This window comes from Puma concolor, chromosome B2 (assembly GCF_028749965.1).
Source record: "Puma concolor isolate L17-30 chromosome B2, mPumCon1.1.hap2, whole genome shotgun sequence".
NCBI lineage: Eukaryota > Metazoa > Chordata > Mammalia > Carnivora > Felidae > Puma > Puma concolor.
This window is the reverse complement of record NC_141671.1, coordinates 118,565,571-118,584,005: the sequence shown is the minus strand read 5'-3', so window position 1 is coordinate 118,584,005 and position 18,435 is coordinate 118,565,571. Positions and strand designations below refer to the sequence as shown.

The 18,435-nt window shown below is 38.6% G+C and overlaps 1 protein-coding gene across 5 annotated transcripts in view; it reads right to left on the bottom strand.

Annotated features, from left to right (window-relative positions):
* The window catches only part of LAMA2 (laminin subunit alpha 2), a 622,089-nt gene that overhangs the window by 237,993 nt on the left and 365,661 nt on the right, over window positions 1-18,435 (bottom strand). For 3 of the 5 annotated variants that reach the window (XM_086707799.1, XM_086707800.1, XM_086707801.1), the window contains 4 exons: window positions 16,883-16,969; window positions 8,634-8,845; window positions 1,662-1,768; window positions 640-903 (listed from right to left, as the gene is read on the bottom strand). In XM_086707799.1, the coding sequence (XP_086563925.1) occupies window positions 640-903; window positions 1,662-1,768; window positions 8,634-8,845; window positions 16,883-16,969 (670 nt within the window). The remainder of the gene's footprint in view (window positions 1-639; window positions 904-1,661; window positions 1,769-8,633; window positions 8,846-16,882; window positions 16,970-18,435) is intronic. The other 2 variants (XM_086707802.1, XM_086707804.1) reach the window with 1 other exon arrangement.

Below are 18,435 nucleotides of genomic sequence, written 5' to 3'. Positions count from 1 at the left end.
TATGATGAAATGTGAACAACACGTCAGATCAATGGGCTGGATTTTCTTGGGAAAGCCACTTTCTTTGCTAGATTTGTTCATTCACAGAAGTGAGTCTGTTCGGAGGTCTGAAATTCCTTCCACCTGTAAGATCACAGCTTTCTACAAATAAACTTCTACATATCCATGGGAAACTGAAACTTTTATGAACCTATGAACTTGAACATACTTTTAAAAATACACAGACAGGGGACACCTGGGGGGCTCAGTTGGTTAAGCGCCCAACTTCAGCTCAGGTCATGATCTCAGGGGTTCGTGAGTTCGAACCCTGCGTCGGGTTCCATGCTGACAGCTCAGAACCTGGAGCGCATCTCGGATTCTGTGTCTCCCTGTCTCTCTGCCCCTCCCCTGCTTGTACTCTGTCTCTGGCTCTCAGAAAGTGAATAAACGTTAAAAAAATATTTAAAAAAAATACAAAAAAATACACGGACAGCTACTTTCAAAAGGCAAAGCTTTAAGCAGGAATGGTCTAGTGTTTACATTTGCAATTGTGCACACCGAGCAACCGTTATTTGGTAAAAATGCCATTGGGAAAGGTCAGCGGCAGCACACGGAACACAGCATGCGGAGGCATGAGCCATGCAGCGCCTCTGGGATTACCGGAGCTGGGGGCCGATAGGCTCCCCGAGGGCACCCGCTGGAGCTGCTGAAACCCCACCTCTGAGGAGGCCCCAGCACCCGGTGCGCTCTCTGTGACTGCTCCTCCTGTCGGTGCACCTGCCTGCTGAGGTTGCAGTGTCTCCCTACGAAGCCAGATTTACATGCACATCTTCCTGTAATATCACACTGTGGTGTCACAGAACCAACGAGACTGCAGTCACATAACACACAGAAGTGCTTCTCTGGATCCCACCACATATCGGGCTTTAAAAGCCAACAGAAAAAGAAAACAAAGAAAACAAAGAAACAAAAGAGCATTTGGTATTATTCAAGAGATAGAGGCAGAAGGTATTTCCAAACTTAGTACAGAAAGGCCAGTTTGCCATCTGAGAAATGCTCGTTTGGTTTAAGTCTTTATAACCGAAAATACATTTTTATAAGAAGTAGGTAGTGCAAATCCATCACTCTCGTGGAGGAATCTCAAGGGGTTTGCCATACTGAAGGCAGGGCAAAACGTTCAGGAACGGAGAGCAACATGTTGTGAATTTTGTTTCATTTTACAAAAATGGTGTATATAAAACTATGTTGATTAGCTTCTCTACTGAAAACTTTTCTGAAGTAGAATGCTCCCTGTAACTAACTTGTCAACGATAGAACTAGAACAAAGTGTTTGCTAAAAACAAAGGGTGTGACACATTTCATTCTGCCAACAATATAAAAGCAAAGGGTATTTTACTCACTGCAGATTGAGATTAAATTTATAGCTTCTTTGTTTCAGAAACATCTGAATTACAGTAAATATTACACAAATTTGCTGCCAAGGAAATATAGGTTGAAGGCCAAATGCTAGTGCACAGCAAATTTTGTTCTATCTTGGAAAAACTCTCCAATGATCACAGTGATTGTACATGTAGCATTGTATAATCCTGAACTCCTCTTTCAATATACTCATATGTATGTCGTTGAAAGCTAATGAACATTTTCAAGGAGGAAGTAACTCATGGCCAGCTCCTACTCCTTACCTTACACTCATCACACCGCAGTCCTTGCACATTAGGTTTGCATTCACACTGTCCTGTCCTAGCATGGCAACTCTCAGACAAGGAGCTGTTGACATTACAGCGACAAGCTGCAAAGAGAAAAGACATCTTTGGTTGGGAAAACATTTCCAACAGTCTTAATAGGCTTGTTAAATAATAATATCCCCCAGATGGTAACATTGGCAACTAAGTTTTAGAACACAATGTTTTCACGGTGGCTGGGTGGCTCAGTTGGTTAAGTGTCCGACTCTTGGTTTTGGCTCAGGTCATGATCTTGTGGTTTCATGAGTTCAAGCTCCACGTCAGGCTCTGCGCCACTGATACAGATCCTGCTTGGGTTTCTCTGTATCCATCTCTCTCTCCGTCCTTCCCCAATTCATGCTGTCTCAGTCTCTCTCAAAATAAATAAGTAAACTTAAAAAAAAAGGAATGTTTTCTGATTTGCTAGGTGTTCCATTAGGCATTATATCCTTTGATCCTTACAACTTTACAAGCTGTGGAGATGATTCACGTAAAGCTATATCACAGTGCCTGGCACATCAGATGCTATTAAAACATTAATGTAGTCATTGTTATTTTGATTTTGAGAGTGAATATTATATATTGTACCTAGACACACACCTTTAAGATTAGAAAAGTATGTAAGACAGAAGAGTTAAGTAGACATTTTTTCCAACAAGGATATCAAAACGGCCAACAGGCATGTGAAAAGATGTTAAACATCACTAATCCTCAAAGAAATGCAAATCAAAACCACAATGAGATATTACCTTATACCTGTTAGAATGGCTACTATCAAGAAGACAAAAAACAACATATGCTGAAGAATGTCTTGAAGAATTACTCTTATACACTGTTAGTGGGAATGTAAATTGATCCAACCACTTTGGAAAACAAGGTGGAGGTCCCTCAAACAATTTGCAAATAGAACTAGCATATAACCCAGCAATTCTACTACTGAGTATATACTTAAAGGAAATGAAAACAGTATTTTGAAGAGATATGTACACTCTTATGTTCACTGCAGCATTTTTCTCAGTAGCCAAGATACAGAAAAATCTCAATGTCTGTCAAAGATGAATGGATAAAAAAGATATGGTATATATACACAATGGAATATTATTCAGCCATGAGAAAGGAGAATATCCTACCATTTGCAACAATATGGATGAACCTTGTCCACATTACGCTAAATGGAAGATGTCATATAAAGAAAGCTAACTACTGCATGATATCATCTAGATGCAGAATCTAAAAAAATTAAACTCATAATAAAACAGACAGTAAAATGGTAGTTACTAGGGGATGGAGGGTTGGGGGGTAAAATTGTTTTTGTTTAGGGTACACACTTGCAAGTAGTAAATGGTGAATGGTAAATGAGCTACAGTGGTCTATTACACAGTATAAAAATGTAGACAATATTGTACTATATTGTGCAAGGGAATAAATATCTCTACAACGATCATCGTATTGCAATATATAAGTATATCAAAGTAAGATGCTGTGCACCTTATATTTACACAATGTCATATGTCAAATATTTTCAATTAAAAAGTATATAAAATGAAGATGCTGTTTCAAGCGTATTAGGAATATAGCATTATAATTTTTAAAAATCACTTTGTTTTACAATTTGTATACTGTTTCCAATATATTTGGTTTAAGTAATCTTTTATCATTTCTATGTGATGAAGCTGTTAGATGCTATCCTGAAACATAATAAATCAGTCTAACAATTAAAGGGACTTTTCACAAATAGAACGTAATTAATGATGCACCCTACAGGTGTACTTTAATGGTACATATAATTGCATTGACACCAGAATAAATATGTGAGGAGGAGATGACAGAAAAATTTAGAACATTCATAAATGGTTTTGGTAAATTTTATCCAATACCTCCTGTCTTTGGATACTTTGTTTGAGCACAACTTATAACTACATTGTAAATAGCTCCTCCATCAGCCTATGCTATTTTCCTGTTCCCCTAGCTCAAGGTTCTACTTAGTTCTACTGCTTTCCCAAAAACTGGCTGATTTTTCTTCCAGGGATTTGACCTTTTGTGTCTGCTAAGTAGATACATGTTTGGTGGCCATTGAAGAATTGACCTTAGCTGCAGTCTCCAGTTCCTCAGACAATAGCCTAAGCATACTCCATAGCAGGGGTGTGAGAAAAGACTAAGAGAAATACTTTTTGTAAATGTCTACTTCACTTGCCACTAGAATTGTTGTATATGTTTTCAATTTCTTTTTAAAATTAATTAATTTTTATTAATGTTTTTTTAATTGAGTATAGTTGACATATAATGTTACATTAGTTTCAGGTGAACAATGTAGTGATTCAATTATACATTATATTATGTTCATCACAAGTGCAGCTACCATCTGTCCTCACATCCCTATTACAATATACTTTCACTTTCTTTATGTGAGTCTCATATATATTATACTTCAATTTTTTAAATCCCAAATAATTTAGAATTTATAAGTCCTTTTTTCTCAGGATGAGGAATATAGGATTAAATTTACCATAACTTAACGTAATCTTAAAAATAACAAAAGCAGTGACAGGATACAAAATCAACATACAAAAATCTTCTGTACACCAATAATGAAGCCTCAGGAAGAGAAATCAAGGAATCGATCCTATTTACAATTGCACCAAAAACCATAGGATACCTAGGAATAAACCTAACCAAAGAGGCAAAAGATCTGTATTCAGAAAACTACAGGACACTTATGAAAGAAATTGAAGAAAACACAAAGAAATGGAAAAATGTTCCATGCTCATGGACGGAAGAGCATATATTGTTAAGATGTCTCTACTACCCAAAGCAATCTACACATTTAATGCAATCCCTATCAAAATACCAACAGCATTTTGCAGAGAGCTAGAGCAAACAATTCTAAAATTTGTATGGAACCACAAAAGACTATGAATAACCAAAGCAATCTTGAAAAAGAAGAGCAAATCTGGAGGCATCATGATTCCAGACTTCAAGCTATATTACAAAGTTGTAGTCATCAAGACAGTATGGAACTGGCACAAAACAGACACATAGGTCAATGGAACAGAATAGAAAATTCACAAATGGACCCACAACTATATGGTTAACTAATCTCTGACAAAGCAGAAAAGAATATCCAAGGAACAAAGTCTCTTCAACAAAGGGTGTTGGGAAAACTGGACAGCAACATGCAGAAGAATGGAATTGGACCATTTTCTTACACCACACACAGAAATAAATTTAAAATGGATGAAAGATATAAATGTGAGACCTAAAACCATCAAAATCCTAGAGAAGAATATAGGTAGCAACCTCTTTGGCATCAGCAACTCCTTCTTAGACACATCTCTAGAAGCAAGGGAAACTAAAGAAAACTCAAACTATTAGGATTTCATCAAGAAAAAAAAAACCTTCTGCAGCGTGAAGGAAACATTCAACAAAACTAAAAGGAAATATTTGAAATTGGAGAAGATATTTGCAAATGACATATCTGAGAAAAGGTTACTATCTAAAATCTATAAAGAACTTACAAACTCAACACCCAAAAAACAAATAAGCCAGTGAAGAGATGGGGAAAATGAATAGACAGTTTTCCAAAGAAGACATACAGATGGGTAACAGACACACGAAAAGATGTTCAACATCACTCATCCTCAGGGAAATACAAGTCAAAACCACGATAAGATACCACCTCACACCTATCAGAATGGCTAAAATTAACAACATAGGAAAAAAGTTGGTGAAGGTGTGAAGAAGGAACTCTCTTAAACCAATGTTGGTGGGAATGCAAACTGATGTAGCCACTTTGGAAAACGGTATGAAGGTTTCTCAAAAAGTTAAAAATAGGGGTGCCTGGTGGTTCAGTCAGTTGAGCATCAACTCTTGATTTTGGCTCAGGTCATGGTATTATGGTGGTGAGATGGAGCCCCATATTGGGCTCTGTGCTGAGCGTGGGGTCTGCTTAGGATTCTCTCTCCCCCTCTTCCTCTGCCCCTCCCCTTCACCTCTCTCTCTCTCTCAAAAAAAAAAAGTTAAAAATAGAACTTCCCTATTATCTAGCAATTGCACTACTAGGTATTTATCCAGAATATACAAAAATAATGATTCAAAGGGACACATGCACCCCAATGTCCATAGTGGCATCATCAACAATAGCTAAAGTATGGAAAGAGACAAAATGTCTATCAACTGATGAATGGATAAAGAAGATGTGGTATGTATATACAGTGGAATATTACTCAGACATAAAAAGAACGAAATCTTGTTGTTTGCAATGACATGTATTATGCTAAGCAAAGCAAGTCAGTAAGAGGAAGACACATATATGATTTCACTCATAAGTGGAAGTTAAGAAACAAAACAGATGAACGTAGCAGGGAAAGGAGAGGGGAAAACCATAAAAATAGACTCTTAACTATAGAGATCAAACTGAGGGTTGATGGAGGGAGGTGAACAGAGGGATGGGTTAAATGGGAGACGGGTGTCAAGGAGGACACTTGTGATGAGCACCGGGCGTTTTATGTAGGTAATGAATTCTACTCCCAAAACTAATATTACACTATATATTCACTAACGAATTAAAATAAAAACTTGAGGGGCGCCTGGGTGGCGCAGTCGGTTAAGCGTCCGACTTCAGCCAGGTCACGATCTCGCGGTCCGTGAGTTCGAGCCCCGCGTCGGGCTCTGGGCGGATGGCTCAGAGCCTGGAGCCTGTTTCCGATTCTGTGTCTCCCTCTCTCTCTGCCCCTCCCCTGTTCATGCTCTGTCTCTCTCTGTCCCAAAAATAAATAAACGTTGAAAAAAAAAAAATTAAAATAAAAACTTGAAAAAAGAACTCACAAAGGCAATATAAAGTTTTAAGTGGCATTTTAAAATGAAATGTAGGACACAAACAATAACATAAATTTCAAAAGCAAAATACATTTCTTTGTAGTGGTGTGCTTTTCATGAGCAAACCTAGAGGCAACTAAAATAATGGTTTATCATGAATTTTCTTTTCTTGAGGTTTACTACCTATGCACAGATAAACTAATATACGTAAGAAAATTATCAAAATAAGTATATTTCTTATATTTTTATATGTTAAAGATCATTAAAAACTCTAATCTTTTCTATATGTGCTTCATAGCAAGTGGTATAAAAACGTAATGGTTCAAAATGTTTCTATACCATATTCTCCTATGTGTTCTTATGCCACAGATCCCCAATTTATCACAATAAAATGAGTGGAACAATGTCTCCTCAACTTTATGGAGGGGCTTAATGGAAGACGGAAAAAGGAGGTCACTAAACAATGAACACAGCTCTAAAATGAGTGACCCACAGATACAACTACTATGAACACTGCTACCAAAGGCACTCCTCTCTGTGAGCATCCCAGGCCCAAGCGGTGCACTGGACACTCTCTCTGGGCTGGATCCTTGAAACCTCACAGAAAATCATGACCCTTTATGTAAATGCGGAAACTGAATCCCAGTGAGGTCAACTGTCTCGTCCGGGTCACATGGCCAGAAAGTGTTGATCTTAGATGATGTCTTTGAATGGGAGAACTTCTTAAGCCCCTTATGATTTTATACAGGTAAAGTGTGCTTCTGTGCCTGTTGGAAATCTTGCCTTTAAAAAAAATACTGGGGCACCTGGATGGCTCAGTCAGTTGAGTGTCTGACTTTAGCTCAGGTCTTGATATCATGGTTCATGAGTTCGAGCCCCGTGTTGGGCTCTGTGCTGACAGCTCAGAGCCTAGAGCCTGGAGCCTGCTTCGGATTCTGTGTCTCCCTCTCTCTCTGCCCCTCCCCTGCTTGTGTTTTCTCTCTAAAACAAATAAATAAACTTAAAAAAAAAACTTTTAAAAATACCAATTTACAGGCGATATCAACAGATGCTTATTGTCCTAGAGAGTGATTTGCTTTTTGTTTAACCAACTGTGATTTGCAAATGACAAAAATCTGGCACGCATCTTCCAGCCCTATGAGGTTGGTTATTGAAGTGGGGTGTCCCACCAGGTCTTTGGTGTTTACAGCAGAGACAGTGAAAAGACTACATTTCTAGCGGTCTCTATAATTTTGCAGGTCGTAGGTCCCAACTGAGTGACTGGAAGGGCCCCTTCTTATGTAATGAACTTGACAGAGTGAAGTGTTGGCATCATAACTGGCTCTACCTAAAGATGATGGCGGCAGGTGAAGTCAAGGATGGCACATAAAATACTTGGGTGCTGACACGGATTCACATTCCACTGGACTCTGCACCACAAGATTTCCCTTGCATATTGCACTACTGCGAAGACAAAGCATTATTTGATTTTATGCAATACTGAATAATGAGGCCAGGGAAGTGGAAGAAACAGGAGATGTGCACTAATGAACACAGACGAAGCCCTACAAGAGCTAATTTTGTGAAAGGAAACACAGAAATATCATTCTGTGAATAGTCCCACGGTGAAGGTCAATCATTCAAGAATTATAAATGCCAGTGTGTGGAAATATGGGCACCTATTATGAAATGCAAGAATGTAGAGTTCACATACGAAAGCATAACAGATTAACACCTCCAGACAGGTACTACAGAAATAATATGGACAAAAATTCATTTGAAGAAAATGACTGCAATTGAAACAAATAATAAGGATAAGTGGGACTTACCTAGTTTTTCTAAATTCTTCTCTCCTACCATGGACACAAGTTGATTTTAAAATCTTCCTTCCACATGTAAATAAAGATATGTGCATCCTTTGAAAAACAACACGCTGACAATGCAGCTATTTTCAAAGGATTTACTCTATTAGTACAAAGAAATATTTTAGAATATGCAGACTCTGTGTATAGGCTGTGCATCTATCACACATGTATTGCACATAATTTCCTACCCTCCAATCCCCACTCAAGAACTCATCAGCTGCTTTGAGGTGCAATGCATCAATTCTGTCAGAGGCGTCAATAGTTCAGGACTTACGCTGACAGTTCTTTGCATCAACTGCGTCTCCAAAATATCCATCAGCACAGAGCTCACAGTACCGGCCTGTTGTACCTGGCTTACATATCAGACAGGAGCCAGACAAGCTGTCACAGCTGCCAGGGATGGAGAAGTCAAGGTTGTCATTGCATTGGCATGGCTGACATGATCCTCCAGGTACAGAAGGTTGTCCAAAATAGCCTTCTGCACACCTAAGGGGTAAAATTTCATCAGTGAGTATTTGGGAGGAACTCATAAAGCCCATCGGAAGCAATGTTTATATACTTTTCATACTACCCTCTCCCAGGATGATATGTTTTCTTTTTAAGTGTTCCTTTTCTCAAATGCAAGGTGATTAAAAAATGTTTTTCTATAACTGCAGTGTAGATACAAGATGAAATCCTGCCAGCCCCACTAGTAATTAGATTTCAGCCAGAAAAAAAAAAAATCTTGTCACTGGCACTGAAGACGAGACCAAAGCATAATAAGAAATCTGCTGCTGGCACTCTAGAGGAATCCAGGTCTGTGTTGGAAAGCCTTTGTAGTGCAACACATCATATGTATCTACTCCAATTGGTTGTTTTCTGTACAAATATGTAAGGTTCACACTTTTTGTTGTTGTAGCAAAAGCTTGTTATGAGGAAACAGGCTTACAAGGAAATTCAGCAGTGAGAATTCAGAATTTATTAAATAGAAAATTGTGACTCAAAAGATTCTCATTATTATTCAGGTGGGGGCTGTGGGTATCACTGCATTACTAATGGGTTTGTATATATTTGCATATGCATACAGAGGCAGATTTTCATGGAAGAACCTTTAGCGAGAAGCAGGTATGCGGGCATCCTATGTACGTGCCGTAAGGTGATGCTTAATTGTGCCCACAACTCATATTAGCAACCTATAGGTCTCTTGTCTTAAGGACTAGATGCTACTCTACAATATATTGGAAAAACAAGTTTGTTTATTTATGAGGCATAGCAGAGGAGATTTTTTAAATTATGTTATCAAAATTCCCTTCATCCATATGTTGTTTCAAAATGCCACTCAATGTCACAGATGCACAGATACACGCTTTTAGGAGGCATCGATTTCTATTCTGCTCTGCCTTCTCTTTCAGTTACATTTGCTCATGCTTCATATTAAGCCACACTTGTGAAAGGAGAAACAAAACAGTGCATCTATAGGCTTACAGTCAGGCTAGCTCTGTCATCTGTCTTGTACAGCAAGGATCAAAATTGAAGGGGAACAAAAACAATGTGGGGGAATATAATTTCAATAGTCCACTACTTTTATGCTCATCTACTCACAGACATAGAAGTCACTGTGTAGAGAAATGCTCTCTACCATTCAAAATAGAAATGATTTAAATCCATTACATCATATGAGGATATTTTAATAACATCGCAATTATGGGGCAAAGTCATTAATCACTTTACATTTTCTAGAACATGTGTAGGTGCCATAATAATCTTGCTTTATAGAGAATTAACCTCTTATCATAATTTTTAAATGAAATTGCTAGGTTTAATTATATCCACAAAATATTGCATAAATTGTGAAAGACATGGTGTTAATATTGCTTGGAAGAATTCTGTCACCCACAAATGTAATTGCTTATTAATTATCTATTGTAAAATCTGAACTACGTTTTAGTACATAAAATTTCCCCACAATCCCTTCAGAAGTGGTTTTCCATAGAGCTAATAAGAAGGTACTTTTGAATTTTAACCCAATTCTCCTTGCCTTACTTGATATTCAGAGTTTATGATCACATCCACATATACTCACATCTCGTTTTGTTTACCATTAAAAGAGTGGCTTTGCTCCACTAGAATAACAATATACAATGATCATTATCACAGCCAACGAAAACCCATTATTTTCAGCTCACTTTCCTCAAAATGACTTACTGCCCTCAGGAGAGATGGCATTATATAACAAGATCTAGGAATTTTTCTTAACATAGATACCAATTAATAAGTCCAAAATTTTCCCACAATGAAGAGAACCTTTAGTTCATGAGAAAATAATTGCAATTAAGTAGAATAACTGAAGAAGCAGCCTTTATTATTTTTTTTGTAGGACATTAAAGAAAGCTTATTGAATATACATGACACATAATTCATATGCCAGGTTCTATTACCAGTGTATGTATGTGTGTGTTTCCATACATAGAATAGTAGTAGCTCTAGAGACATAAAAATGTTTCAGTAGAGATTAAAAAGTAATTCTAGGGTCAGCGAATATTATACTGCTAATTATATAACTTTTGTTAATAATAATAATGTTTTATAGTCTGATCAAGTTGGATTCACTTAATTAAAATTAGTGTGAATGACAGCCCTTTAGACCTTGCCAGTCTCTCGGATTTTCACTCTACACAAATGAACTGTAATTTGAAATCTCAGATTGTCTCATTTTCATACACAAGGCAAAATGAGGATATTTTTTTAGCACAGTTTATTGGATTCCTTGCTACAGTTAGATATCCTGACAATACAAAGTCACTGTTCCTTTCCACATCTGCTAACTTTTTTCATATCCAATTGCAATATTTTACAAAAAGACTCTCTAACGTAATGAGATTCTAGATACCACAGGCAATTATGTAAAATGGTTCTCTCCACTGATGACTTAGGAACAGTATTAGAGCAAGAGATGGGAGAGGGAGAGAGAGGACAGCAAGAGTGAAATGACAATGAGAAGCCAGAGCAACACTGGCAAGAGTTCTCTTGCTCTGCTCCATCATTTTTACAGTAACTTTTCCCTAAAATATGTGGCCTCTGTTCCCATTATCTATATACTGAAAACAGTGCTTCAATTTCTCTGAGCAAAATAGAAAGGCTCTTGCTCTTTTCCCCTCCTACCCCCCCTCAAACACCTACTGAGCACTTCATCATGAACATAAACACGGCACAGCCTTTACACTGCAGTCTGTAGAGAAGAAAGATGAGCTTAAAAATGTGGCAGAGAGCTACTAAAGAGAAGCCAATGTTCTTGTGAAAACACAGAAAAGGGCAACCAACTCAGATTAGGATTCATCAAGGACACTTTTGGGGTGATAGAGTTGAATTATTTTTTTTAATGTTTATTTAAGAGAGAGAGAGAGAGCAAGGAAAGGGGAGAGAGAGAGAGAGAGAGAGAGAGAGAGAGAGAGAGAGAGAGAGAATCCCAAGCAGGCTCTGCACAATACAGGGCTCATTCTCAGGAACCTGAGCTGAAATCAAGTCAGTCGCTTAAGGGGCACCTGGGTGGCTCAGTCGGTTAAGCATCAGACTTTGGCTTGGGGCACAATCTCATGGTTCGTGAGTTTGAGCCCCACGTCAGACTCTCTGCTGACAGCTCAGAGCCTGGAACCTGCTTCAGATTCTGTGTCTCCCTCTCTCTGCCCCTCCCCTACTCACCCTCTTTCTCTTTCAGGAAAAAAGAAAAAAGAAAAAAGAAAAAAAGAGTCAGCCGCTTAATCGACTGAGCCACCCAGGTGCCCCTAGAGTTGAATTTTAAAAGTTGAGCAGGGTTAGTCTCAGGTGGAGGAGTGGAAGGACTGCAGTCTTGTGGTCAGAGGGAACAGTGTTGGCAAAGGCACAGAGGGAGAGTGGCTGGGGTATAAATGGCAGGGCTTGTGCAGTAACATGGATTCTTAATACCTCCCACGTGATTGAATCAGCCAAGGACTCAATGAGTTTGCCAACATACGTGGTTCCTCACTGAAAATTAGAAAAAAAGGGTTCTTTCTGTCATGTGCAGAAAAGTGAAGAGAGAGTAGACATACTGAGCACCCTGGACTCTAGCTCCCAATCTCCCCCTTGGCTGAGGACTTTTGTGCAGCATACAAATTGCACAACCACATAGGAGCAGACTTTGGAACCTTCCTTGGAGTCATAATTTTCCTAATGGTGTTACCATGTTAACTATGACTGTCTTGCTTTTTTAAATTTCTGTACCTCCACACTCTCCATCTGAACCTCAAGGGTTCAAGGAGATTCAGGCATGAGTAGAAATTCTCATCAGCATAGTGGCAATAGGGCAGTTAGACTCAATTCAGAGTCAGGAATTTATGAAGCAGAGAATATCTAAATAAGATCTGGGAATTGAAATTTTAAAAGCAAAAATAAACTTTTCTGACCTAGAATATGAATCATGTGGATAAAACTGTAGGTGTATTTTCCAAATTTTAAGATATTAGGTTGTAATATCCTTTGTATTCTCAGTGGCCATTGTGAAATTAGTCTTGACATTGACCTCTCTCCCCTCACTTGCGAAGGAGTTGTTAAAATCTGGGCAGCTAGGGAGGGGACAGGGTTAAAAGGGTCCACATAGCTCATTAACTTTCATGTGGTTCTATGTATCCCACTGGGCCAACTTGCCACAGTCTTTTTAAGTGTCTTTCCATTAAGTAGGATATGTTGCTGAGGCTACAAACTTATTCTGAAAGTAGCTTGGTGCCCAGGAGAGAAGGTGTCATCAGCATTTAGCTCACTTTTTCTCCATGTTCTTTTAAATTCCTCTTGATGCTCCAACATTCATCCCTTTTTGCCCTTATAGATACTTTCTCTTATTTTTTCTATTTTTTTCCTCCCCATGACCAGATGATAGATATCCAGAATCTTAGCAAGGTGCCATGGTGAATACCTCATTCCCTTAACCTCACTTTTGTTTTTCTTTTGTTTAAAACATTCTCTAGAGGAAAGAACTAATACTTGAAAGTACAGGTGCTGTGACTCCAAGCAAGTTTCTGAAAAGTGTAACCAGTGTTCTACATGTTATAGAATATCAGTCGATATTTTAAGTGAATAAAAACTTGCAAAGGCAGAATCAGACCTATAAATACGGAGGACACACTGATGGTTTCCACCGGGGAGGTGGGTGGGGAGACAGATAAAATAGTGAAGGGGAGTGAGAGATACAGACTTGTGGTTACGGAATAAGTCATGAGGACGAAATGTACAGCGTAGGGAATATAGCCAATGGTACCGCCATAGTGTTGTATGGTGACAGATGGTAGGCACACTGGCGGTGAGCATAGCATAATGTATAGAGTTGTTGAATCACTGTGTTGTACACCTGAAACTAATGTAACATTGTGTGTCAACTCAAAAAAAGGGACTAGTCAATATTTTGTCATATCTTGTTTTGCCGTCCTCTTGTTCATGATTGTTTTCATTCCCTCAATTCTAGCAGCAAGACCATTGTGCTACATGACTGAGTGAAGGGGTCTGACAAGGACCAAAGCAGAAACACAGGAATCTTCTGGACTTTGGGCTCTAAAAATCACCATTTCTATGAATGTGGCCCTTCCTGCTGTAGTTCATCCCCCAACAGAAAATGGCATGAAGTGGGAAAGGCAGATGGAGGAGAAAGGATGAGAATAGAGTTGGTGGGTCCTAGGGTGGAGTGAAAGCAGCAGAGTGAGTCCTGTACCCCCACAAGTGGTACAGTGGTGCCCAGTGATTAGGTCTGAAGGGAAAGGTGGTCAGGAGGACAGGAAAAAGGAAGAAGTCAGAAGAAATATGCTTTGGTGAACTACTCAGTACTGATTGGCTCACCATCTGTCCTTTGCCCCAAACACACACACACACACACACTCATAGCCAACACACACAGAGATACACACACAGAGACACACATAACTCATAACCAAACACATGCACACACACACACACACACACACACACACACACACACACAGACACATACAAACTCATAGCCAAACAGTGACACCCACACACAAGCCACACCCACACTCATTCACTCAAGCATTCAAGCTTCTTGGTACTAAGTAAACTTGTTAGAACTTTGGTTCAAGCCTGGGAGACGGGGAGAAGAGAAAAAACACAAATTTTTACAATTGAGAAATAATTGGTATATAACAGTGAGAACATTTAAAGTTTATGTGACTGAGATTATGTTTCCAAGCTCTCACAGCTCCCACATATGGAGATTTGGTCTCAAAATAGAAATTAAATTGAGATAAAGAATATAAAATTATAATTCCTGTCCACCTGAGATACATTCTTACTATAGATTTAAAAAATCAGGAATTTATGGGCACACAACATTAGAAAATGCTGAGTTAGAGCATAATATATAGACTTGTTGAATCACTATGTTGTATACGTGAAACTAATGTAAAGATGTTCATCAGATACACTTCAAGAAATGAAAAGAAAAGGTTGATTTAAACACATTAAACAGATTTCTTCCATCCAGGACATGTCAGAACTTTTAACATGCTAATAGGCACTTTTACTTGTGTGATCACAGAACTCTATTCCAAAAACATCTACGGTTTGGGAAACACTGCTCCAGTTCTCCAATGCTGATTTTATGTAGATGATGTGCACAAACTGATTACACCAATCAGTTACAGAATGGGTTTGATTACAAGATTTTCAATGCAACCAGTATCTCCTTTTTACTCTGACCCTTATTCTCCCCTCCTTCTACTTCAGCCTGAACATCCCCAAAAATGTTTCTCCTAATATTTTGGATCCATCTAATAATGGACTTTTAAGCTCATATAAATACAGAGAAATGAGAAACCCTAAATATTCCTGAAAAACCCTAACCCAAATTCTGGCTAGAAAAATATAATATTCCATCTTCCGTATAATAACAATTTAACATTATTTTGGCTGAAAAACTTGGAGATAAGATATGCCATTTGATAAGCTACGTATGCCCATTTCCATTTTCTTTTTAACCAGAAAATCATGCTTACTGTGAGGTATTTCCTTCCTTGGTAGTTTTTATGATTCAGATCAGAACTGTCTCCAGAATACAACCATTCTTATCCACATGAAATATGTGAGCTGCTTGAAGGTGAGGGTGGTATAATGCATCTGTTTAGATCCTATGTCTAGTCCCGTGTCTGGCACATGGCAGTTGCTGAACTGACGTTTGTTAAATAAAATGTAGAATTTCAAATTGTAGGTGATTCAAAAATTATCGTCTGCTATGTATGGAAAACACAGAGCATGAAGCGAAGTAATACAAATACATCAGAGACTATGGTCACCTAGTTAAGTGGGATTTAATGGCATTTTATGAAAGAGTAGCTGTCATTTTCCAGTTGCTAAAAAAAAAAAAAAGGTTGCCTGTAGTGACCCAAGGCGGGGTTAGGCATTTGATGTAAATCTGTCTTGGCCATGATACGTTCTGCTATTATAGTAAGTAATATACATGTGCCCTCCTTTTTTTTTTTTCTTAACACAAAGGTCTCCAGTTTCTCAGTTGCAAATAAATCATCCTTATTTCAGTTCTATTCTTCCATTACTAATTTACAGATGTTGCCACGCTCACAAATAGTACTTGTTGCTGCTGGGAACTGTCACGGGCACTTTGTCCTCAGACTGCTAGCTGTTGACTAAATCCTCTCTGGGTGATTGGCTCCTGCTTCATTAACTTTATGCAGCCTGGTTGAAATAGGGGGACGAAAGGACAGAAAAGGATAGGCGGAAATAGCCCTCTGTGGTGTTCGCCTTGGTGAAAGCAGGTCACTTCCTCTGCTGTCCCCACACCCCAGTGATGGCAGCAAAGGGGACTATTTTCAGTGCTAAAACCAGAGAGATGTTGGTGTACTTGTCAATGATGTCAAGGGAGAATTTTCTACCATTTTTATAATGAGACTGAAATACAGAAGAATCTTTCCTTCACAAGTGTTTCAGGAGAAAAATAATCACACAAATTACATAAAATGCTATCTATAGGTTCCACTGCAAAGCAACCCGATAAAATCACCAGGAATTAAAATACTGGCTTAGAAGTACTTAGAGGAGGATATAAATCACAATAATAAATCACATTTTATTTCTATTTTCAAATATATTTAAGGTAAATTATAGGCCACTTGCTGAACTATGAACCACACATTTAAGCCACATTTTAAGAACAAAAATCTAATTATGAAAAATAAATGGTACCACCATAGACAGTAAGATAAATCTTAAAGTGCATGACTTTCCACTTGAGCAATACTTTCTAGGAAGACTGTAGGTTAATGCTTACCCTTTAAGATTAAAACATTAATCAAACATTCTCTGAGTGAATGGAGATTTATAGAGCAATTTCTAGAGAATAAATAAACTATGAAAACAAAATGCATTGGTTTGACACATGCAGGGAGAAACTTGATTTCACCTCACCAAGTGTGGCGGCTTTTCTGAACTAGTACAAAGGATGATAATGCCTCTGGTTTTATAGCTCCCAAGGTAGAAATCATGTTGAAAGACAGTGTGGTACAGGCTTACCTCTCACAGCGTGGTCCTGTGTACCCGACAGGGCATGCGTCACAGATCAATCCGAGACTTCGGTCTAAATGGCACGTCGGGCTAAAGCTATGTGGATGTTGTTGGGAAACAAGAGACAAGGAAGAAGCACATACACAATGTCATTAGCAGCATATTTTCATTTCTCTTTCTCCAGAACTGCTGTGACAAAAGGGTATAAGCTGGTCTTCTCGTCTCACAGATGGAGATGAGGGTCTGGCCAGCCGAGGATGAAATGACATTACTATTTCTGCAGATGTGGATGTAGCCCAGTGGAGAGCAGTAGCCTTGTGGCATGTTATTAACTGACTTTTGACTGTTGTGGGTCTGTGATCATCAGTAACAAGTGACACCACACAGTTGCCTTTTAGGGTTACCCCAGGCCCGGCAAGACACGGCATCGTATGCTTTCTAGCCAAATCCTTCTGAATTTGAAGCAGCCCAGAAAAATCTGTTAGAGATTTTGGAAAACTCAGTATGGGATCTTGGAAATAATGGTGGTTTTCTACTTTCAGCATTGGTTCCATGGGTGTGTGTGTGTGTGTGTGTGTGTGCATGAGTGCATGCATGTGTGCGAGCTGCTGCCTGTGTGGACCCATAGGTCTGCTGTTTACACAGATGAAATCCTCCAAAAAGTTTTCAGAAGAGATAAAGCATGCATATTCTGCTGAAATTTACAATAAAACCAAGCAATCCAAAAAAAAAAAAAACCCAAAAAACAAAAACAAAAAAGCCTTGCCATTCTACATCTTCTGGCATGTTCCAAGGTTTATCTCTCTTTTTGTACATATTTCCAGTTTGGATCTGAAGTAACAGAATGGAACACCAAATTAGGAACCAGCACAGTAATTACAGAGTTACATGCCAGCTTTAGCCTTCAACAGCAGGTACAACTACGGCATACTTCTCTGCCTGGTGAGAGACATCTCTCAGGCAGGAACCCTTACCCCAACATTGACACAATCACTCTCTGAAGACCCATGAAGCATTCTGAATTCTGTGATTTCTGCTGCTCTGCCATTTTAAAACAAAATGCCCCCAATTAATCTTTCTCCCATTATGTTTTCCTTAAATAGATTTATTTTTCTATTATATATGACAGGACGATTCAGTAGAGGCTTGCTTGATGGCTAAATGAATTAAGGAGTGAACAACAAATTAAACAGTGCAAGTCTCGATCTTGTTCTGTTCCTGACACTTGAATGACTTTGGAATACTTTCTTAACTTTTGTCCAGGTCAGATCACAGGTACTACTTCTGAATAATATTCTTCTGGCTGAACTCATAGCAGTCCTGCAAAGATTTAATTTTTTTTTTTTTTTATAGTAGGAAGCTATTAGAACCGAGTAGTTCTAGCATTTAAAATATTTCAACTCAGTGGAGAGTCAAAATGAATGTGTTGAGGCAAGGGGGGCGGGCAACGCCTGGTTTGGGGTACCTTGAGTTTATAAATATTACCCAGATAAAACACTCCACATGAGGGAGTTGTGGTGACTGCCAAAAAGAGTGGAACCAAGTCATAGCCAGCCTGTGTT